The sequence below is a fragment of the Centruroides sculpturatus genome, unplaced genomic scaffold (genome assembly GCF_000671375.1).
Source record: "Centruroides sculpturatus isolate CEXI.00-Female unplaced genomic scaffold, Cexi_2.0 scaffold639, whole genome shotgun sequence".
NCBI classification, from domain to species: Eukaryota; Metazoa; Arthropoda; class Arachnida; order Scorpiones; family Buthidae; genus Centruroides; species Centruroides sculpturatus.
Genome location: NW_019384778.1, coordinates 187,261 through 212,096, shown reverse-complemented (window position 1 = coordinate 212,096; position 24,836 = coordinate 187,261). Strand labels below are relative to the sequence as shown.

At 24.8% G+C, this 24,836-nt stretch overlaps 2 protein-coding genes across 6 annotated transcripts in view; both read right to left on the bottom strand.

Moving 5' to 3' along the window:
- LOC111629114 (uncharacterized protein DDB_G0284459-like) overlaps positions 1-13,252 on the bottom strand; it is a 39,789-nt gene extending 26,537 nt beyond the window's left edge. For 2 of the 5 annotated variants that reach the window (XM_023372976.1, XM_023372977.1), the window contains exons 1-3: positions 13,216-13,249; positions 6,967-7,301; positions 163-1,420 (exon numbers count right to left, since the gene is read on the bottom strand). In XM_023372976.1, the coding sequence (XP_023228744.1) occupies positions 163-1,420; positions 6,967-6,969 (1,261 nt within the window). In that variant the 5' untranslated portion in view covers positions 6,970-7,301; positions 13,216-13,249. Of the gene's footprint in view, positions 1-158; positions 1,421-6,966; positions 7,302-13,215 lie in introns of all 5 variants that reach the window. The other 3 variants (XM_023372978.1, XM_023372980.1, XM_023372979.1) reach the window with 3 other exon arrangements.
- Positions 10,699-24,836, bottom strand: part of LOC111629121 — an 87,761-nt gene continuing 73,623 nt past the window's right edge. The window contains exon 17 of the mRNA XM_023372991.1: positions 10,699-12,091. Coding sequence (XP_023228759.1) covers positions 10,826-12,091 — 1,266 coding nt within the window. The 3' untranslated portion in view covers positions 10,699-10,825. The remainder of the gene's footprint in view (positions 12,092-24,836) is intronic.

Here is a 24,836-nt window from a genome sequence, read left to right as displayed (position 1 = left end):
GTAATGCCCAGCAGCTGCCTAAACATTTATCTACTGACGCCATGAACATGTTAATAAAAACTTGAACTTGAAATGTAAAACTTGAAAAATTTTCTATTTTAGATTTAAATTATAAAATAAACATTTTACCATTATTAATTAATTAATGAAACCATTACTTACCTGAACTACCAAGGATATTTTTGAAGCTAATTTGATTATTATTCAATTTAGAAGTTGCCAATTTTGTAAAATTCCATTTTGCCATTTCATACAGTTTCATTTTATTTTCTGGGCACAAATTGTTAGAAACTGATTTTCGCTTTAAATTTTTTGTACTTTCTTTGTTCAAATTACATATTTCAGTATGAAGAATATTTTGCAATAATTCTTCTTTAATAGAAAAACCATTTCTTGGTTTAGAAATTCCAAACTGATGATTTTGTACTAAGTCTACACAAGATGATATGCTTGGAGATTTAGAATGTTGACTAGCATTAATATTTTCTTCCTTTACAAAATTTGTCTGTTTGGAATTCTTTATATCATAAAAACCACTTTCTGAAGACAGTGAATCATCAGGTGATTTTTTTGGAGTAATCAAGCCAGAAGTTTCTAATTCCACATATTGCAATTTCTCTGGACTGCTTTTTGGAGATAACTTTAGAGACTTTTGACTAGGTGATTCAAAGTTCAATGATAAATTTTTATGAATGTTAAATAATGAAGTGTTAATATTTCCTACAGTTGAAATGTAATCTTGACATTCAGTATCAGAAAGTGGTGGTGTTCTACTTGGACTGATTGGAGAATATACTTCTGTTAATTTAATTGTTCCTGAATGTAATAATTTTCCATATTTTAAATCCTCAAGACACAATTTTGAATTTAATGAGCTTTTAGTTTTCTTATCTGACAAAATCTTTGTGATATTTTCTTGATGACTGATTAAACCATTTGCTAAATTCTTCTTTGGAGATAAATGTGATTCTTCTTTTAGCATTTTTGCAGTATTTATTACTTGAAGAGAACATTTAGGAAGTAAAGTTTTAGAAGTATCATTAATAGTTGACTCCCCTTGTGAAAAATCTTTGGTTGTAGAAAGTTTATCTGTACTTTCTTCTTGTATAGGACTACTGTTTTCCATTAATGCATTTTTAATGATAGTTTTAATGCGATCTTCAAAATTTGGTATGATAATAGATTCACGAAAAGCTAATTGTTTTTGTTCGATTTCTTCTTTTTTAAAGTGTTCTTCATTTTCTATACTTGGAGATTGTTTAAATATTTCATTAAGGTTTCTTTTAGTTAATAAAATTTTTTCAAGTGAAGTTAATTCTTCTTCCAGATTTTGCAATTTACTGTACAATGTTTTTCTTTCTGATAATGTAGAACTTATTTCTTTTAAAATATGATCACGTGAAAATTTACCAAATTCAGACTGTAAAAGAAATAAATAAAACAAATTTAAGATAAACATTACATCTTTTTAAAGAAAAATCTATATAGTGAAAAATTGTAAAAATTTTTAACAAATAATATTCTCTATTTCTTTTAACCTAAAATAAAGATTAAAAAAACAAGAATTTAATTGTATTAAATTTCTATTATTTTTTTTCAATAAAATTTTAATATTTGATTTTTTGAAAACGTAATAAGTTACAGTGTGACTCAGATTTTATGAGTATTTGATATGTGAAAATTCAATACTATGAGCTATTTTCTTTCTCTCTTCGTGCTGATTTATGAGATGAAATATTTGATATAACTATACGCTGGTGTATGTTATAAGAAAAAATATTCTAACTAAGTATGGTAAGATCAAATTCCTGCAGTCTCCAATTAAATGACTCATGGTTTCCAATCTATTTCCAATCCAATTTTCTTTGTTTCATTCACATTGTCTTCATTTAAGAATAATGTTAATCATTCCAACACAGTTGTGCAGTTTACTGAACTTTAATTTCTATATTTCAGATCATTTTATTGACAATTATGATTTCATTCATTAAAAAAACTGATTATTTTACTCTTGTTTACTGTTTTCTTACCATTAAATGAAGAAATGTCTGATGATTTATGTCTATTTTTTCTTGTTTCAAATTAGTTTCTTTTATATCAACAATTTTATTTATTTCATTTCATTTAGAATCCTTGATAAGTAAACAAATGTTTTCTAGCACTTTAATCTTGTTTAGAGAGCATACTGTAAGATGACTGGTTATGTTGGAATAGGTACAAATTTTGATTATAAGAAACAATAGAAAAACTCATCCTTATTTACAAGATTTTGATTTATGAGAGGTTTTTCAAGAATAGGGGTACACTCATAAACCAGAATAACACTGTAATTGCAATATCATTAATTCTTATAAATATAATTAGTTCATTAGTTCTTTATCAATACTTAAATTGAACACTCACTAAATATGAAAATATTTACTGACCTGTCCCTTCTTAAAGTTCACATTTGCTTAGAAATACTCTCTTTTACATTTGAGTACTTTTCAACTCATTAAATTGTCCACCTTTAGAAGTGATTTTCCAGTTATGATAGATTTAAGTCTTTTGTAGTTTCAATCATTTGAACATCTCATCAAGCAGTTTTTATTTAAATTTCATCATGGTTGTTCTATTGCACTTTCTGTTGGTCTAACTGTTCATTTATTGTTATGATTTATATATATAATTTGATTTTAAATAATTGTTTAAACTGTTATTTTGCTAACTTAGTCAGCTTTTAATTAATTAGTTTTTGATCAGCATCCATTTCCAAAGATTAGGTAGACTATTTTCATCTTTCTTGTTAATCACATCACTTTGTAAACTTCTTAGATCCACCTGTTATCTGCAGAAGGATTAGATCTATCATAACTGAAAGATCATATTTCTAAATGGTTATGAACTCCATGGAAGCAGAGATGATTAATTAATTATCAATACTTATTTTATTGTTTATTAAAAGGTGAAAAACACTTTATAATTAAATTTTAAACTATAAACTGAACTTCAAGTAAAACTTTTTGCATAAAATTTTGGAATCATCAAGACAAGTTCATAAATTAAAAATTTTTAAAAATAAGTGATCCAAAAATGTCTAAGATATGTTTATTTTATACTATTATAAAAAAAATTAGTATTAATAAAGTTAAATGAAATTTCAATTAAATTAAATAACTTATTTCTAAAACATACAATTTCTTGAAAAAAGTTACTGAATTATAAGAAAACAAATAATCATAAAAAGCATAAGATAGAATCATAAAGCTAGAAAGATAACATCCAAAATCATAACCATTCACACTTTTCTAGCAAATGGGTTTACTCATTAATCAAAACATACAAATGTTTTCAGTTTAATTTATAAACCTGCTGAATTTACTAGTTTAAACTACTAAATTCTGAAATTCCAAATTTAAATATTTCAAACATTCAATGATTTTTAAAATTTTATAAATATCATCATCAAATGTTTAAAAATTCCAATTTAAATTTTAGAATTTAGTAGTTCAAAGCTAAACCTGAGACAGGTTTATCCATGAATCAAACATACAAATATTTTAAATTTAATTTATAAACCTATTTGTTGAAAACATTTAAATGGTTTTAATTTTGGATAAAAGCATATGAAGATAAAGCCTAAAAACAACCAGAAAAACATATTTTTGAAGTATTAAATCCTTGATTTCTACACTATAATGAATGATTTTAGTTATTTAAATTTGAAAACTATCATCTTAACAAGGAGTGATTGCCAAGCAGTAGATAATGAGTCAGCATCCTTGCTATTAATGCAATTCCCTTTAAGGGATTCTGCAAAAATATCTAATGCTTCTAGTGTTCTTACTTTGCCTTTAAAGGCAAACTAAGAACCATCTTTTTTGCACTATCAGTCACAACATTTAGCTGATAATATGCAACTGTTAAAACAGTTACTATCAGCCTTAATCAACATATTAACCATTGATCATTGAAATCATTATTTGCTTGCAATACAATAATCTGAATTTCTTTCATCAAATGAGATTACAAATGCATTACTATTAATAATAATAACTATTATAATTAATAAATCTTAACTTTATTTTTAACTGGTTTAGTAATTCAATGAATGAATTAACTAGAGTTTTCATAATTTTGATAAAATTTATTAAACATTTTCAATTGGAAATAGAACACAAAGGATAGAAAACGCTTTTTAGAAACTACTTAAAATTATGAAAATATGATAGCAATTATAATCTCTGAAGTATTTATTCCACATATATCAACGTTTTCAGTTAAATAAATAAATATATAAATTATCATAAGCCATTGTGACTTATAACTAACAACTTTTAAATATTTAAAAAAGAAAATACAGATATTTGAAAGAGACCAACATAAAATTAATATAAGTTAATGTCTAATATAAATAAAAATTATTTGCCTTTGTGATAGGTCTTATTTAATAAACAACAGTTGTTGATTTTAGTTGAATAACAAATTGCTGAACTACAGAGAATTTGTTTTATAAAAATATTATTATAATTAGTTCATCTTTGTAATAACTGTGTTCAAAAGTATAGATATTTCTATAAGAGACTGTGCAATCAATAGCATAAAGCAACATATGAGAGAGAATACTTATTAAAAAAGATTTTTAAAAATTATTATTTGATTTATATTTTCAAACTAAGCTAATTTATGAAATAAGAAAGTGCCTAATCAAAATCAAAGCACAATTTTATTTAACTTAATAAATGCTAGTTAAAAAAGTCAGTAAGATTGAAAATTAGTGATAAATTATTCAATTGCAGCTTCATATAGTAAGTGCAAACTTGTTTAAAATGGACTAAATTTTTAAGAATAATTTTGAATTCTCATTTTAAGTTCTGATTTATTTAGATGAAAATGTTCTCTCTTTTGATAAATTTCTAGTAATTTCTAGTAATTTAAAACCTTAAATGTAATGTGTTATATAGCCTTTAATTTTTGTTTAAAAAGTTTTTTTTGGAAGTTACATCTATATAATAAATTAAATTTTTTAATATACTGTATACTAAAGCATTAAAATAAACCTTTAACAAAACAGAAGTATAAAATATATATTAACTTTAAAATTTTTAGTTTATTATTCAATATAAAATTCTCACTTTGTTCAAGTACATGTTTCAATAATTTTTTTTTAATGAAAATTTAAAAATGAATATGTTAACAAAACCAAACAACCACTGGATTATATCAAGCTACTTTTCTGCACTTATATTTAATTAATTTCTAAATAATTTGTCACTAGAAGGAAGAGTTAGGTGCCATCTCTTATTAAATTTAACAATTATAATTAAATTAATATTTATTAAATAATTTAGAATATTCGTTTTTGTTTATGAATATATTAGCAATTTATTACTGTTGAAATAACTTATAAGTATAAAATTTTTAAAAATTTACAATGCTTGTATCATGTTTAAATACAAGAAAAATAAATTTCCAAAACTGGATAAGTAACTGAATGAAATAAGTGCACCTTAAATAACTCCAGCTATAAATTTTAATGGACCAAAAATGTTTTCAACTTTCTATATGAGTCTTCATTAATTTGAACACCACAAAAATTTGAATGAAAAAGAACACAAAAACATTCTAAATAAAATAGGTCTATTTTATTTAGAATGTTTTTGTATTCTTTTTCATTTAAACTTTTGTGTTTTCAAACTGATAAAGACCCATTTGACTACGTTATAAACATTTTTGGTCCATTAAAATATTTTGCTGGAGCTATTTAAGATGTACTTACGAGGGCTGTTCAAAAAGTATTGTACCTTTAGTCGGTAAAAATACATTTATTGATTTTGAGGTACAAAACTCTAATCCCCTTAAAGTAGTCTTCTTGGTAGTGTATACACTTCTCCCAGCGTTCCTGCCATTGCTGGAAACACTGCTGGAATGCATCTTTTGGAATGGCCTTCAGCCGGTCCATCGCATTCTGCGCGATGTCTTCTCTCGACTAAAATCGGGTTCCTTTTAGCAGCATTTTCAGCTTGGGAAATAGCCAAAAGTCACACAGAGCCATGTGGGGAGAGTACAGAGCGTGACGAACACAGGAGTGTTGTGTTTGGCAACAAAAGCCCGAATCAGATGTGCAGAATGGGCGGATGCGTTATCATGATGGAGCTGCCAAGTTTTGATCGACCACAGATCCAGTCGTTTGCGTCGCACAGCATCGGAAAGACGATGAAGGACCTCCTGGTAGTACTCCTTTGCGATGGTTTGGCCTTGTGGCGCGTACTTAGCATACACCACCCCACGAGAGTCGAAAAAACTGTCAACATGACCTTGATATTGCTGCGGACCTGCCGTGCTTTTTTTGGCCTCAAGGATCGTCTCCAATAGCCTGCTGAATCTTGCGAATGGTTTACACTTGGGTATCGCCAAGGTTTTGGCAAAATTTGATGTAATATCACTGCTCACGTTGTTCGGTCATTTTCCAACTTAGTGGAATCCGACGAGAGCTCACTACACGTTCTCACTCATAGGCCGACTGCCAGCGACTGACGCTTCCTGCAGGCGGGAAAAAATTCAGGGCTGTGCATGACTGTCCCCTCCACAACTCCACCGAAAGAGGCCTCCCCCGCATCATTGGTTTACGCGGAAAAAACAAAAGTCCGATACTTTTTGAAAAGACCTCGTATTTTGTTTACAATGAAAAATTCATTTTCCTGCAAATTATTTTATTCAATTTCATCTAAATAAATATATTTGTCTATTGTTAATCTTTTTACAATAGCATAGTTAATACTAGATTATTTTAATAAAATTTAGTTAAATATTTTAAATTCCTGTTTAAAACTTATTATAAATTTCCACTAAAAACAATAATTGCAGCTAAAAGTATTTCAAGAAATTTTAACATAAAAAATTTCTTTTTTTCTAATAGAAAAGCTTTTAAGAAAAAAAATTTACCAACTTAAGATACAAATTACAAAAGTGAAATAATTGACATACCATTTTAATTATGACAATCTTGTTAAGTTTCAATGTAAAGCATAAGAAAACAAAATTCGAAATTTATGATATTTGCATATGTTGTTTTCTTTTTCTTAAAAAGGAAAATTCCATCTTTCTCAATTTTAATAAATTCTAGTTTAGAAAGATAATCAATGTTGATACTATGTATGATAAACTGGTTTCAACAAAATCAAAAGTATTGGTGCTGTTGTTTCAAACAAGTAGTTGTTTTAAATAATGGTCAGCCAGATGGAACACAATAAGATATTAGTTTACAACTATGAATGATTGCCAGCCAGATCAGCATCCATGGGTGAACCAGTAAAGGTGACCTGAAAATTATTCCATTTTTAAAAAAATCAGAGTTGCTTAACTTTCCTGGCAAAGTTTAGAACAGTGTGTGTAATCCCATCTGTTATGACATTTTATTAGACTAACACTTATAAGACTAACACTTTATTAGACTGTTAGTCTTAGAAATAGTTCTAGCTACATATGCATAGTAGACATTTTATTATTAAAAACTTTTTAATTTTTAACTAGCAGACCCCGCCACACGTTGTTATGGCTCAAAATGTATCTATTATAAATGTATAACACTTCCCCTGTGGGAGGGGAAATTTTACGAAAAATTTCTTCTTAGTGTACATTCTCTTGACGTACCCTATTAAAACGCAATCAAAAACGCAAAAAACCGCATCTTAAATAGTATAAATAGAAGCAGAGTTCTTTACTGTAAGTCTTAATCCTGTCCATCTCCCTTCAGTGGGGGGAATTTCGACACGTATATGATATAAAAACACATCCGCATTCGAATGCAGCGTTGTGTCAAAATTTAAAAGGAATTGGTAGGAACAAACGAACATTACATTTTTATTTATATAAATAGATAGAAGATGATCCACTTTAGTTCATTTTCACAGAAAAGCGTAATGCCTCACAGAAAAGCAAACTTAGGGCGTCGTACTCGTAGCGCCATCTGTTGGACATGAAAGCCTTAACCTAGATTATATATTTTAATTTATATGAATGTTTAACGGATAATATACAGCCTATGTCCACCCTGAGGTTCCATTTTAAATATTGGTGAAAGAATTTTTGAAATCGGATGAGTAGTTTCGGAGATTACCTGCTGCAACGAAACTTACATATATACAAACATTACCTCTTTATATATTAGTATAGATTATTATAAAATGGCAAAAAGTTTAATTTTGAGAGCAGGGATGGGTTTTATAAAAACTTGTAAATGCTAATAATGAGTAAAATTGTCATTAACCATATTGACCCTACTGGAGATACACACGACTCCCTTTATCTTCCCACCCTAACCTTTAACCACCAAAATTTAATAGCATCAATCTCCCTAATAAACAAACCTCCATGCTAAATTTCAGAAATTTTTGACAAAAAGCACTGGAGTTATTAAGCTTCAGAGAGAGTGAACAAAATTCTTCCCCCCAAACACACAGAAATTACCCAAATTTTTTTTGCATTTCTCAACATTTCAAGGCTCTGAGTCCAAAAATATATGGCAATCAGTCAATAAATGACCCCATTTTTTGACCAATCGCCTTACTTTCCCTGTGTTATATATAATAGCTGGAAAAGTAATATTTTAAATAATGAAATATTTAATGTCAAATTTTTAGCCAAATTCATACTTGAGAAATGTCTTTCTTCTCCTTGTTAGTAATGTATTGATAATGATATTTATATGATAATCTCAAGTACAAGCCAACCAATGCCTTATGTCATCGGGCTAGATAACGGCTATAATACTAATAAATTATGAAACAAGGCATTAGGTGCCATCTCTTAATAAAATTAATAATTATAATTTTTAATTAAATACTTTAGATCAGGGGTGTCCAACCTTTTTGTTTCTCTGGGCCGCATTAGAAGAAGTCAAGGAGTTTTGGGCCACAAGTATATATAATATATACTTGTGGCCGAATATACAAGTATATTTAAGGATTAACATGTCTAGATTATAATAATAAGTTTTAAAACTTTATCACGAAACAGGATATTTTAAAAAATTACTTTTACAGACACTTTCAATTTTTACTTACAAATAGATAAATTCATTTATTTGATAAAAAGCAAATATTTGGTTTATTTGAGTCTCTGATTAACAAAAAACCAAGAAACACCATTTTAAAGTGCATTTTTATTCCACTAACATATTTATAAATGATATGTAGCCCCAAAAGTAGCCAAAGCTCCAAATGATATTTTTTTACGTTAAACTAAAAAAGTAGCCACATTTGGCTCAATGTAGCCAAATCTTGCTACGCTGGAAGGAATACTAAATAAAGCTGGAGTTGTGAATCAAAGAATTATAGAGCCAAATTCGGAAAAAAAAGAGAAAGGACAAAAAATAAAGAAGTGAGAAAGGTTGAAAAATTAAGACTCAATATTTGCCTAACAGAAGAACTATTTAACCTTTCTGACAACTTTTTATCTTTTGTCCTTTCTCTCCTTTCACCAAATTTGGGTCTATAATCCTTTGAGTCACAACTCCAGCTTTATTTAGTAATCCTTCCTCATTCACACATCTTCAAGTACATGAAAATATTTCATTTCCACTCAAAATTAAAATATGAATAAAGGTTTATGGCTTTGTGAAACGTCTTTTCTGAGTTTATGCCGTTGAAATAAATAAATAATAATAAAATTAAAACATTTGTCGGTTTTGTTTAAACCTTTATTGGGCCGCGGGTTGGACACCCCTGCTTTAGATCTACTAGAAGAAAAGAACGGGTTCGAGTCCTGCTCCAGGACTCGAACCCGCAACTCCCACTTTAACATGCAGATGCATTGCTAATTATGCTACCCAGACCTCTGGTCTGAGCAATGCATCCACAAGTTAGCATAATTATCTCTTAATAAAATTAATAATTGACATTATTAATTTTATTAAGAGATAATGCCTAACATCTCCCTCTAGTACCAAATTGTTTCATAATTTATTAGTATTATAGCTGTTATCTAGCCTGATGACATACAACATTGATTGGCTTGTAGTTTAATATTCTGTCAGGTTGTTTTAGTGGTGTTGTTTGTTGATAATCTCAAGTAGACACCCACAATTGCCATAAATAATCAGGCTATATTCTAATTAATTATTATAATTATTAAATTTAATACAAGATGGCACCTAACACTTCCCTCTAGTGCCAAATTTATTTGTAATTCATAATTAATATTTCCAAATTATAGTCCAATTATTTATGGAAATTGTGGATGTCTATTTGCTAAGAATTGGGTTTCAGCAGATGTTTATAATCGATAAGCTCAAGGTTAACATCATATTTATTAGTTTGCAATATTTCATTGCCCGTTTTCAAAAAATAAAATAAGCTATTATTTAACTTTTTAAAACTTGATTGTTTCTTCAAATAATGATAAATAACAGCAAAAGAATACAGTACCACTCAAAAATGAAAAACTAATGTGATTATTATAAATCGTTTTCTAATAATTCTTCCTTTAAGAATAAAAACTAATCAATCATTTAAAACAAACACAGAAAAATGACATTATCCTCCTATATAGTAATTAAATTAATATTCAGTAAAACAGTATTATACATTTTGCAAGCTAGCCTATGATAATTGGACTTATCTGTATTTTTTTTTTTTTTTTTTTATCAATTCACTTGAATTATTAGAATAGCCTACGAGTAATGGGTGACTCGTAATGCCCAGCAGCTGCCTAAACATTTATCTACTGACGCCATGAACATGTTAATAAAAACTTGAACTTGAAATGTAAAACTTGAAAAATTTTCTATTTTAGATTTAAATTATAAAATAAACATTTTACCATTATTAATTAATTAATGAAACCATTACTTACCTGAACTACCAAGGATATTTTTGAAGCTAATTTGATTATTATTCAATTTAGAAGTTGCCAATTTTGTAAAATTCCATTTTGCCATTTCATACAGTTTCATTTTATTTTCTGGGCACAAATTGTTAGAAACTGATTTTCGCTTTAAATTTTTTGTACTTTCTTTGTTCAAATTACATATTTCAGTATGAAGAATATTTTGCAATAATTCTTCTTTAATAGAAAAACCATTTCTTGGTTTAGAAATTCCAAACTGATGATTTTGTACTAAGTCTACACAAGATGATATGCTTGGAGATTTAGAATGTTGACTAGCATTAATATTTTCTTCCTTTACAAAATTTGTCTGTTTGGAATTCTTTATATCATAAAAACCACTTTCTGAAGACAGTGAATCATCAGGTGATTTTTTTGGAGTAATCAAGCCAGAAGTTTCTAATTCCACATATTGCAATTTCTCTGGACTGCTTTTTGGAGATAACTTTAGAGACTTTTGACTAGGTGATTCAAAGTTCAATGATAAATTTTTATGAATGTTAAATAATGAAGTGTTAATATTTCCTACAGTTGAAATGTAATCTTGACATTCAGTATCAGAAAGTGGTGGTGTTCTACTTGGACTGATTGGAGAATATACTTCTGTTAATTTAATTGTTCCTGAATGTAATAATTTTCCATATTTTAAATCCTCAAGACACAATTTTGAATTTAATGAGCTTTTAGTTTTCTTATCTGACAAAATCTTTGTGATATTTTCTTGATGACTGATTAAACCATTTGCTAAATTCTTCTTTGGAGATAAATGTGATTCTTCTTTTAGCATTTTTGCAGTATTTATTACTTGAAGAGAACATTTAGGAAGTAAAGTTTTAGAAGTATCATTAATAGTTGACTCCCCTTGTGAAAAATCTTTGGTTGTAGAAAGTTTATCTGTACTTTCTTCTTGTATAGGACTACTGTTTTCCATTAATGCATTTTTAATGATAGTTTTAATGCGATCTTCAAAATTTGGTATGATAATAGATTCACGAAAAGCTAATTGTTTTTGTTCGATTTCTTCTTTTTTAAAGTGTTCTTCATTTTCTATACTTGGAGATTGTTTAAATATTTCATTAAGGTTTCTTTTAGTTAATAAAATTTTTTCAAGTGAAGTTAATTCTTCTTCCAGATTTTGCAATTTACTGTACAATGTTTTTCTTTCTGATAATGTAGAACTTATTTCTTTTAAAATATGATCACGTGAAAATTTACCAAATTCAGACTGTAAAAGAAATAAATAAAACAAATTTAAGATAAACATTACATCTTTTTAAAGAAAAATCTATATAGTGAAAAATTGTAAAAATTTTTAACAAATAATATTCTCTATTTCTTTTAACCTAAAATAAAGATTAAATTTTTATAAAACAAGAATTTAATTGTATTAAATTTCTATTATTTTTTTTCAATAAAATTTTAATATTTGATTTTTTGAAAACGTAATAAGTTACANCTACCTTATATATATATATAAATATATATATATATATATATATATAAATATATATATATATATATAAAATCATATAAATTCTATCATAATCAAATGTTTCTTTACTCCTCTCTTAGTCAAGTCAGTAGTTCTACTACATCTGATGCTGTTCTAAGATTGTTTTGATTTATCATTTACTAACAAAAAAATATGAAATGCATGACCTATGAAATTTTGATAACTTTTAACATCATGCCAATATTTAAACTCAGTCTATATCTGTTACTTGAATCAATTCTTCATGAATAATATGAATTATTTCCATGTGTGAATGATTATAGGTAATTCTTCATGATACCTGAAAATAGGAACAGACAAGCAAACTGTTCACTCATTTAATTTTTTATCTTTCTGGACAATATAGGTGTTGTGAAATTACCAAAGACTAACTTTTAAACATAATTTCATTATTTTTTTAATTAATCATTATATTTATTATATTTTAATGTTTTCATTTAAATACTTTCACCGAGTAATAAATATAACTAAATTGCTAAAAATATTTAAGCTTATTAATTATATTCTCTTATTTGTCTGTCTGTTTTGTACAGGGGAAAAAAAAATTTTCTCTAACGTTTTTATAATTTTGCATCACTAATATTACTAAAATTCTTCCTTATGAGATTTATTCAAGTCAGTTTACGTGTCTGTTATGCATTATAAATCTTTCTTTAATGTAAATTTTTATTAGCATACAATGAAATTAATTCTCATTGTTTATAATTAAAGCTAATTATTATTTTTACAGAACAAGAACAAAGTTTAATTGGATAAAATAATTTGATTAAAAAAAATTCCTGTAATAAAGGTGGAAATTTGATTTGTTAGTAATAGCAAATTAAAGAATTACATACTTGCTATACAGTTACTTCTGTTACAGGTTCAAATGCACTTCTATGTTAATTAGATATCTGTAAATAGTTTCAATGACTATAAAATTGATGTATCATTTGGAAATGTTATTTTCTAAAATTTTCTGAAAGATTTTCAAATTGTCCAATACTAAACTATTTAGAAGTTTTTTTAATAACTGTTAATTTAAATTATAAAATTATTTAAATTTAAACAATACGTTTGTCAAATTATTTCAAGAAATTAATTTAAAATACAAAGGATGTTATTATGTAAACCTTTGATAAATTCATTAGCTTGCTTATGGGATATAGAATTAAAAACAAAAATACAATTAATTATTATTTATATAAAATAATGGCATTTGTTTTTAGTGTTTCTTATGGTTATTCCTCATTTATTTAAAATATATGCACAATAATTTGAATAACTACAAATAAAAAATAAGAATTTAAAATGCATTCTATCTTACTTTTTCATTAAATATTCAATATATTTTAACTTTAGTATATTTTACTTAAATTTTATATTCAGAATTTTAAAAAATTATGTAGAAAAATAACATATAGAACAAGCTATCTAAACATTAACATGTGTTATGGCTTCTTTTATTTATGTGTAAGTTTTTATATTTTTGATAATATATATTTTATGTATATAATAAATAAGCATTTATAGTAAAAAGAGCTTTGCCTAATATTTGTAATGTTAAGTGAATTATAAACACAGTCATTAGTGTGCAGTCTTTTTCTGAATGGTTTCAAAATCTGCCAAAATTATTTTAGAAACTACTCATGCTTTTGATCTGAATAATTCTTAAGTTATTTTAATGATAAATATATTTCTTTTTTCACATTTTTGAATAAAAGAATTTTTTGCAAATATTTATATTTATATATAAAGACTAAAAAAATATATCTTTTACAATAATGATATCCACAATAGATATCATTTTTAAAAATGTATGATATAATTAAATATAATTTTTCTTGTTTTTATTAAAATGGTTCTTTGTTAATAATCCTTGAAACATTCTAAATTTTTTTCCTCATGACTATCTATGGTCCTGCACAGAGAGTAAACTTGGCAATCTATCAAAGTTTACATAACAATGATAAATACAAAGATAATACTTGTTTCTGTAAAAATAAAAGTTTAAGATTTCAATGATTAACATAAACAATGACAAGACGAGAATACATCTATAAAAATAAATTTAAACAAGTGAATAAGAAAAAGTAATAACNCTACCTTATATATATATATAAATATATATATATATATATATATATAAATATATATATATATATATAAAATCATATAAATTCTATCATAATCAAATGTTTCTTTACTCCTCTCTTAGTCAAGTCAGTAGTTCTACTACATCTGATGCTGTTCTAAGATTGTTTTGATTTATCATTTACTAACAAAAAAATATGAAATGCATGACCTATGAAATTTTGATAACTTTTAACATCATGCCAATATTTAAACTCAGTCTATATCTGTTACTTGAATCAATTCTTCATGAATAATATGAATTATTTCCATGTGTGAATGATTATAGGTAATTCTTCATGATACCTGAAAATAGGAACAGACAAGCAAACTGTTCACTCATTTAATTTTTTATCTTTCTGGACAATATAGGTGTTGTGAAATTACCAAAGACTAACTTTTAAACATAATTTCATTATTTTTTTAATTAATCATTATATTTATTATATTTTAATGTTTTCATTTAAATACTTTCACCGAGTAATAAATATAACTAAATTGCTAAAAATATTTAAGCTTATTAATTATATTCTCTTATTTGTCTGTCTGTTTTGTACAGGGGAAAAAAAAATTTTCTCTAACGTTTTTATAATTTTGCATCACTAATATTACTAAAATTCTTCCTTATGAGATTTATTCAAGTCAGTTTACGTGTCTGTTATGCATTATAAATCTTTCTTTAATGTAAATTTTTATTAGCATACAATGAAATTAATTCTCATTGTTTATAATTAAAGCTAATTATTATTTTTACAGAACAAGAACAAAGTTTAATTGGATAAAATAATTTGATTAAAAAAAATTCCTGTAATAAAGGTGGAAATTTGATTTGTTAGTAATAGCAAATTAAAGAATTACATACTTGCTATACAGTTACTTCTGTTACAGGTTCAAATGCACTTCTATGTTAATTAGATATCTGTAAATAGTTTCAATGACTATAAAATTGATGTATCATTTGGAAATGTTATTTTCTAAAATTTTCTGAAAGATTTTCAAATTGTCCAATACTAAACTATTTAGAAGTTTTTTTAATAACTGTTAATTTAAATTATAAAATTATTTAAATTTAAACAATACGTTTGTCAAATTATTTCAAGAAATTAATTTAAAATACAAAGGATGTTATTATGTAAACCTTTGATAAATTCATTAGCTTGCTTATGGGATATAGAATTAAAAACAAAAATACAATTAATTATTATTTATATAAAATAATGGCATTTGTTTTTAGTGTTTCTTATGGTTATTCCTCATTTATTTAAAATATATGCACAATAATTTGAATAACTACAAATAAAAAATAAGAATTTAAAATGCATTCTATCTTACTTTTTCATTAAATATTCAATATATTTTAACTTTAGTATATTTTACTTAAATTTTATATTCAGAATTTTAAAAAATTATGTAGAAAAATAACATATAGAACAAGCTATCTAAACATTAACATGTGTTATGGCTTCTTTTATTTATGTGTAAGTTTTTATATTTTTGATAATATATATTTTATGTATATAATAAATAAGCATTTATAGTAAAAAGAGCTTTGCCTAATATTTGTAATGTTAAGTGAATTATAAACACAGTCATTAGTGTGCAGTCTTTTTCTGAATGGTTTCAAAATCTGCCAAAATTATTTTAGAAACTACTCATGCTTTTGATCTGAATAATTCTTAAGTTATTTTAATGATAAATATATTTCTTTTTTCACATTTTTGAATAAAAGAATTTTTTGCAAATATTTATATTTATATATAAAGACTAAAAAAATATATCTTTTACAATAATGATATCCACAATAGATATCATTTTTAAAAATGTATGATATAATTAAATATAATTTTTCTTGTTTTTATTAAAATGGTTCTTTGTTAATAATCCTTGAAACATTCTAAATTTTTTTCCTCATGACTATCTATGGTCCTGCACAGAGAGTAAACTTGGCAATCTATCAAAGTTTACATAACAATGATAAATACAAAGATAATACTTGTTTCTGTAAAAATAAAAGTTTAAGATTTCAATGATTAACATAAACAATGACAAGACGAGAATACATCTATAAAAATAAATTTAAACAAGTGAATAAGAAAAAGTAATAACACAACAAGCTATGTTAATGTTAAACTTGTAGTAGAAACTTTAAAAAAGGAAGATGTCACAGTCTGCTAGAATAGTGAACTATTAGAAATTTCAAATTCTGATGATAGCAAATATGCCAAATTTTAATTAGTCTTTAAGAAAAAGAAAAATAACCAATAATATAATATTGTGAATTCCAGGAATTCAGATAATCTATTAAATACTTAAAATTGGCAAATTTCTTATTATATAAAAAAAGAGAGACTTTAAATGTTTTAGATTCTTTTACTTTAGTTCTAACAATCTTTAATTTTTTTTATTTATTTTTCAACTTTATCCTTATAAATTTTTTAAATTTTTCTCTTTTTTTAAAAGGAAATTATTGAATTTCTGTAGTAGTAATGTTGTTCCTTTTGTTCCTGAAGATATAGTTTAATAAAGTTTTCATTCAAATCTCTATATAAACTGTTCTTCTTATAACTTTATGTTCTAAATAATGCAAATTTATAATGTAAATATTCTTTGAATAGATATTGTTCTTAGAAACAATCAGAAAAAAACAAAAAATTTTGCAATATTTTTCCTCTGAAAATATTTATTGAAGTCAAATTTAAATTATTACATATAAATTTTTGTCATTTTTATTGTTTTTCCATTAAGTCATAAAATTTTATTTCTCTCATTACATTAGAAAAATTATTATAGTAAAAAAAATTAAGATAGGACACTATAAATTCAAAATTCTGAATTAAGCTAAATTTTATAAAATACACACAAAAATTGTTATAACATTCCTATACATTAAAATAACAATCAAAATGCTCTAACTTTCTTCTATAACACTTTTTGTAAGATTTGTAAGCATATAACAATATAGTAAAACTAAGCTAATAATAAATTTAATTCATTTATAAAATAAATTCATTATATTTGATCTGAATTATGCTTTGCATAATTATTAGTTCTTTTGTAGACTAATTTCTATTATCACAAATACAATTTCTTCAAACTTATGTAGAAAAAAGGCTTTTTAAATAGAAGTAAAAATATTCAGTTATTTCTTATTTCTTTATTATTATTATTATTACTTTTTTTTTGAGATTTAACTAATTTTATTCTTAAAAAGATCTGTTACTTTAAGAATTTAAAATACATAATATCTATTTGAATTTCTCTTCATAAATTAAATACATTTAATCATAACTAGTAAAATTTGCTTATATTCCAGTTCTGATGGTATGTTTAAATAAATATTATAGAAATATTCTTCCAGATGAAAGCTAGTTTATCTTTAAAAATAACCAAAATAAAAACTTCTCAAGAAATCAAACCTAAAGTTTAAATATAACCTTTTAAAATTTGGGTTTGATTTAAACATATGAAGCTGAAAAAGGCAAAAAATGTCCAAAAATGTTTGTACAATAAAGAAAATATACTGATTTTGGTCTACAGTAAGCAAAATCTATGGTTTTAAAAAATTTCACTATTTTCCCGGTAATGTGGATATATTTAAAAACTTATAAAAAGACAACAACAAGAATATTATAGCATTTACTATATTTAATGCTACAGATCAATATGTACATAAATTTTTAAGCTGTTTTAACTAGTATCCAATATATTTGCCTACAAATAAAATCCACTTGTCCTAAAGCTTTCAAAAATTTTCAAGAACCAATTACACCTTTTTGTCTTCTATTTAAAATGCCATTTTTCTTTTGATTCTGTATTTCAAAGTTATCCTGTTATAATTATTATTGGCAATAAATTAGTTAACTGATTCAAAGAAATCTAGATTAAATTAATAATAATTAATAATTAGATAATTTGGTANCTACCTTATATATATATATAAATATATATATATATATATATATATAAATATATATATATATATATAAAATCATATAAATTCTATCATAATCAAATGTTTCTTTACTCCTCTCTTAGTCAAGTCAGTAGTTCTACTACATCTGATGCTGTTCTAAGATTGTTTTGATTTATCATTTACTAACAAAAAAATATGAAATGCATGACCTATGAAATTTTGATAACTTTTAACATCATGCCAATATTTAAACTCAGTCTATATCTGTTACTTGAATCAATTCTTCATGAATAATATGAATTATTTCCATGTGTGAATGATTATAGGTAATTCTTCATGATACCTGAAAATAGGAACAGACAAGCAAACTGTTCACTCATTTAATTTTTTATCTTTCTGGACAATATAGGTGTTGTGAAATTACCAAAGACTAACTTTTAAACATAATTTCATTATTTTTTTAATTAATCATTATATTTATTATATTTTAATGTTTTCATTTAAATACTTTCACCGAGTAATAAATATAACTAAATTGCTAAAAATATTTAAGCTTATTAATTATATTCTCTTATTTGTCTGTCTGTTTTGTACAGGGGAAAAAAAAATTTTCTCTAACGTTTTTATAATTTTGCATCACTAATATTACTAAAATTCTTCCTTATGAGATTTATTCAAGTCAGTTTACGTGTCTGTTATGCATTATAAATCTTTCTTTAATGTAAATTTTTATTAGCATACAATGAAATTAATTCTCATTGTTTATAATTAAAGCTAATTATTATTTTTACAGAACAAGAACAAAGTTTAATTGGATAAAATAATTTGATTAAAAAAAATTCCTGTAATAAAGGTGGAAATTTGATTTGTTAGTAATAGCAAATTAAAGAATTACATACTTGCTATACAGTTACTTCTGTTACAGGTTCAAATGCACTTCTATGTTAATTAGATATCTGTAAATAGTTTCAATGACTATAAAATTGATGTATCATTTGGAAATGTTATTTTCTAAAATTTTCTGAAAGATTTTCAAATTGTCCAATACTAAACTATTTAGAAGTTTTTTTAATAACTGTTAATTTAAATTATAAAATTATTTAAATTTAAACAATACGTTTGTCAAATTATTTCAAGAAATTAATTTAAAATACAAAGGATGTTATTATGTAAACCTTTGATAAATTCATTAGCTTGCTTATGGGATATAGAATTAAAAACAAAAATACAATTAATTATTATTTATATAAAATAATGGCATTTGTTTTTAGTGTTTCTTATGGTTATTCCTCATTTATTTAAAATATATGCACAATAATTTGAATAACTACAAATAAAAAATAAGAATTTAAAATGCATTCTATCTTACTTTTTCATTAAATATTCAATATATTTTAACTTTAGTATATTTTACTTAAATTTTATATTCAGAATTTTAAAAAATTATGTAGAAAAATAACATATAGAACAAGCTATCTAAACATTAACATGTGTTATGGCTTCTTTTATTTATGTGTAAGTTTTTATATTTTTGATAATATATATTTTATGTATATAATAAATAAGCATTTATAGTAAAAAGAGCTTTGCCTAATATTTGTAATGTTAAGTGAATTATAAACACAGTCATTAGTGTGCAGTCTTTTTCTGAATGGTTTCAAAATCTGCCAAAATTATTTTAGAAACTACTCATGCTTTTGATCTGAATAATTCTTAAGTTATTTTAATGATAAATATATTTCTTTTTTCACATTTTTGAATAAAAGAATTTTTTGCAAATATTTATATTTATATATAAAGACTAAAAAAATATATCTTTTACAATAATGATATCCACAATAGATATCATTTTTAAAAATGTATGATATAATTAAATATAATTTTTCTTGTTTTTATTAAAATGGTTCTTTGTTAATAATCCTTGAAACATTCTAAATTTTTTTCCTCATGACTATCTATGGTCCTGCACAGAGAGTAAACTTGGCAATCTATCAAAGTTTACATAACAATGATAAATACAAAGATAATACTTGTTTCTGTAAAAATAAAAGTTTAAGATTTCAATGATTAACATAAACAATGACAAGACGAGAATACATCTATAAAAATAAATTTAAACAAGTGAATAAGAAAAAGTAATAACACAACAAGCTATGTTAATGTTAAACTTGTAGTAGAAACTTTAAAAAAGGAAGATGTCACAGTCTGCTAGAATAGTGAACTATTAGAAATTTCAAATTCTGATGATAGCAAATATGCCAAATTTTAATTAGTCTTTAAGAAAAAGAAAAATAACCAATAATATAATATTGTGAATTCCAGGAATTCAGATAATCTATTAAATACTTAAAATTGGCAAATTTCTTATTATATAAAAAAAGAGAGACTTTAAATGTTTTAGATTCTTTTACTTTAGTTCTAACAATCTTTAATTTTTTTTATTTATTTTTCAACTTTATCCTTATAAATTTTTTAAATTTTTCTCTTTTTTTAAAAGGAAATTATTGAATTTCTGTAGTAGTAATGTTGTTCCTTTTGTTCCTGAAGATATAGTTTAATAAAGTTTTCATTCAAATCTCTATATAAACTGTTCTTCTTATAACTTTATGTTCTAAATAATGCAAATTTATAATGTAAATATTCTTTGAATAGATATTGTTCTTAGAAACAATCAGAAAAAAACAAAAAATTTTGCAATATTTTTCCTCTGAAAATATTTATTGAAGTCAAATTTAAATTATTACATATAAATTTTTGTCATTTTTATTGTTTTTCCATTAAGTCATAAAATTTTATTTCTCTCATTACATTAGAAAAATTATTATAGTAAAAAAAATTAAGATAGGACACTATAAATTCAAAATTCTGAATTAAGCTAAATTTTATAAAATACACACAAAAATTGTTATAACATTCCTATACATTAAAATAACAATCAAAATGCTCTAACTTTCTTCTATAACACTTTTTGTAAGATTTGTAAGCATATAACAATATAGTAAAACTAAGCTAATAATAAATTTAATTCATTTATAAAATAAATTCATTATATTTGATCTGAATTATGCTTTGCATAATTATTAGTTCTTTTGTAGACTAATTTCTATTATCACAAATACAATTTCTTCAAACTTATGTAGAAAAAAGGCTTTTTAAATAGAAGTAAAAATATTCAGTTATTTCTTATTTCTTTATTATTATTATTATTACTTTTTTTTTGAGATTTAACTAATTTTATTCTTAAAAAGATCTGTTACTTTAAGAATTTAAAATACATAATATCTATTTGAATTTCTCTTCATAAATTAAATACATTTAATCATAACTAGTAAAATTTGCTTATATTCCAGTTCTGATGGTATGTTTAAATAAATATTATAGAAATATTCTTCCAGATGAAAGCTAGTTTATCTTTAAAAATAACCAAAATAAAAACTTCTCAAGAAATCAAACCTAAAGTTTAAATATAACCTTTTAAAATTTGGGTTTGATTTAAACATATGAAGCTGAAAAAGGCAAAAAATGTCCAAAAATGTTTGTACAATAAAGAAAATATACTGATTTTGGTCTACAGTAAGCAAAATCTATGGTTTTAAAAAATTTCACTATTTTCCCGGTAATGTGGATATATTTAAAAACTTATAAAAAGACAACAACAAGAATATTATAGCATTTACTATATTTAATGCTACAGATCAACATGTACATAAATTTTTAAGCTGTTTTAACTAGTATCCAATATATTTGCCTACAAATAAAATCCACTTGTCCTAAAGCTTTCAAAAATTTTCAAGAACCAATTACACCTTTTTGTCTTCTATTTAAAATGCCATTTTTCTTTTGATTCTGTATTTCAAAGTTATCCTGTTATAATTATTATTGGCAATAAATTAGTTAACTGATTCAAAGAAATCTAGATTAAATTAATAATAATTAATAATTAGATAATTTGGTAACTTACAATATGATTCATTTATAAAATAACTAAATAAAATAAATATATTGCCAAGAATGCTATTAAATATTTCGAGTAGAATAGACCATAGAATTATGAAATATAAATGATACAGTAACTAAATAATTATTATGATACTGCAATATATACAAATTTAAAAATAGAAACTTTAATAAAAATAATGAAATTAGATGAAATGAATTTCTTAGAAAATAAATTATTCCATAAATCTCAAAGTTTTATTTTTTATGAAAACCTAATATTTTTTATTTACTAAAAATAAAACACATGCTTATTTCAGATCATTACATTTACATTTTAAACTTAAATTATAATTTTTGTTATTACTACAAAAAGATTTCTTTTATTTCAAGTATTTTAAAAATAAATAAGTATACTATTTCTTTGATTCACTAATGACTATAAATATTCATTACTCAAGTCAAAGCTATCTGTTGACTCAAATCTTGCTTAAGCTTAATGAAGAAGTAAATAATTTAATGACATAATTATTGCATTATAGTTTATTGCTTTAAGCCAATTTTTAAAACATTCTTTAATTTTTAAAAATTATATTTTATTTAATAACTACATTATTTTATATTTATTATCTTTATACATATGTAAACATCCCAAAGCCCAATCTATTAATAAGCATTCAGCACCATCTCTTATTAACAATTTAATAAGAGATGGTGCCAAACACTTACCTCTAGTACCAAATTAATAAGTTAATCATTAATGTAGCACTTAATTAGCCCAATTAATTAAAGTGATTGTTTGGTTTTTATTATCTTTGTTTCCAACATATTTTTATAGGCCATAACTGCATATAAAAATATGATTAATTGCCACAAGTGGTAATAAAAAAACAAAATCTAAACAAAAAACACATCATATCACATTTCAATAAAAATAAACATAAGAATAATAAAAAATAATCTTGCATCATTCCTCTAAATCTTAAAAAAATTCCAGAGGAAAAGTTATGTTAATCTCAACTAAACTTGCAAAATTTTCAACAATACCTTCTTGAAATTCATAATGTTTTCACTGTAAGACTATTACAGAGTATAATCTCTGAACAGTGGATATTGTCAGGACCACTGGCAGCCATACTGGTTTTTTAACCAGGTCATTATAAAGTGAAGAATATGATGGATTACAAAAACATCAAATTTGCATTAGGAATGTGAAAATACCAAAAAGCATACATAACATATATAATTAATATATACAGTAGAGCATCAATTATCTGAATACCAATTAACTGAAACATTGGTTAACCAAAAGCGTTCCAGTTGGAAAATTCAAATTTCCACTAGTGTTGCAATATTTGGCTATATCTTGGGCTACTCCAATATTATTTTTGTTGGTGTGCGTGTTTTAACTGGCAGCACTGGCACGACCATGAGAGGGTACTTAAGGACACACCAGTATTTGAATGAGGCTTTTTTCCCCCTTGTGTGGAGTGGTGAGGTTTGCTTGTTTTGTGTGTTTTTCTGACAACTGTGTGTCCTGCATGTATAGAGGACAGAATCGGAATCTGTTTTCTATTGGAAACATTAACTTTTGGTCCACACTTTAAACAGATCGTGCTGTATGTACTGTAGTTGTTGTCGTTCACAATGGCAACTAAACGTAAACATGTTGCTCTCAGTGTTTTCAATAAATTTAAAATAATAGACCAATTGAAGAGTGGTGCTAATGGATCAAGTTTAGTCCAGAAATATGGAGTTGGAAATGCCACAATATCAGACATTAAATGACCAGTGATGCCCATTAAAAAATTTGCAAGTGTACTTAACAGTGAAGAAGGAAGCTTGTACAGAAAAATTATAAAAATGGCAGAAAACCAGGATTTAGACACTGCAGTTTACACATGGTTCATGCACATACATAGCCAAGGACAACTAATAAGTGACCCTTTGATTTGTGAAAAAGCTCTTGAAATGAATAAGAAACTAGGGGGGTAATGCTGATTTTAAAGTGACTATCAGCTGGCTTATGCATTTCAAATCTAAGCATGGAATTAGGGAATTGGACATCCAGGGTGAAAAACTGTCAGCTGATACTGAAGCAGCTGAACATTTGAAAGTCTTTTAAAAACATGATTGATAAGGAGAGATAATAAAAAAAAACCAATGTCTACAATACAGACAAAACTGGTTTGTATTGGAAGAAAATGCCAACAAAAACCCTAGTTTCTAAGAATGAAATGTCAGCATATGGTTTTAAGGCAAGCAAATCATGTATCACTGTTATGGTATGTGGAAATGTTACTGAAACACACAGGCTAACTTTGCTAATCATAGGAAAGTCTAAAAATCTGTGGTGCTTTAAGGGAATAAAAAATTGCCAGTCACCTACAAAAATCAAAAGAATTCATGGAAGGATACAAACATTTTTATAGAATGATATGATACTGTATTTATTCCTGAAGTTAAAAACCATCAGCTTAAAACTGGGAATCCTGG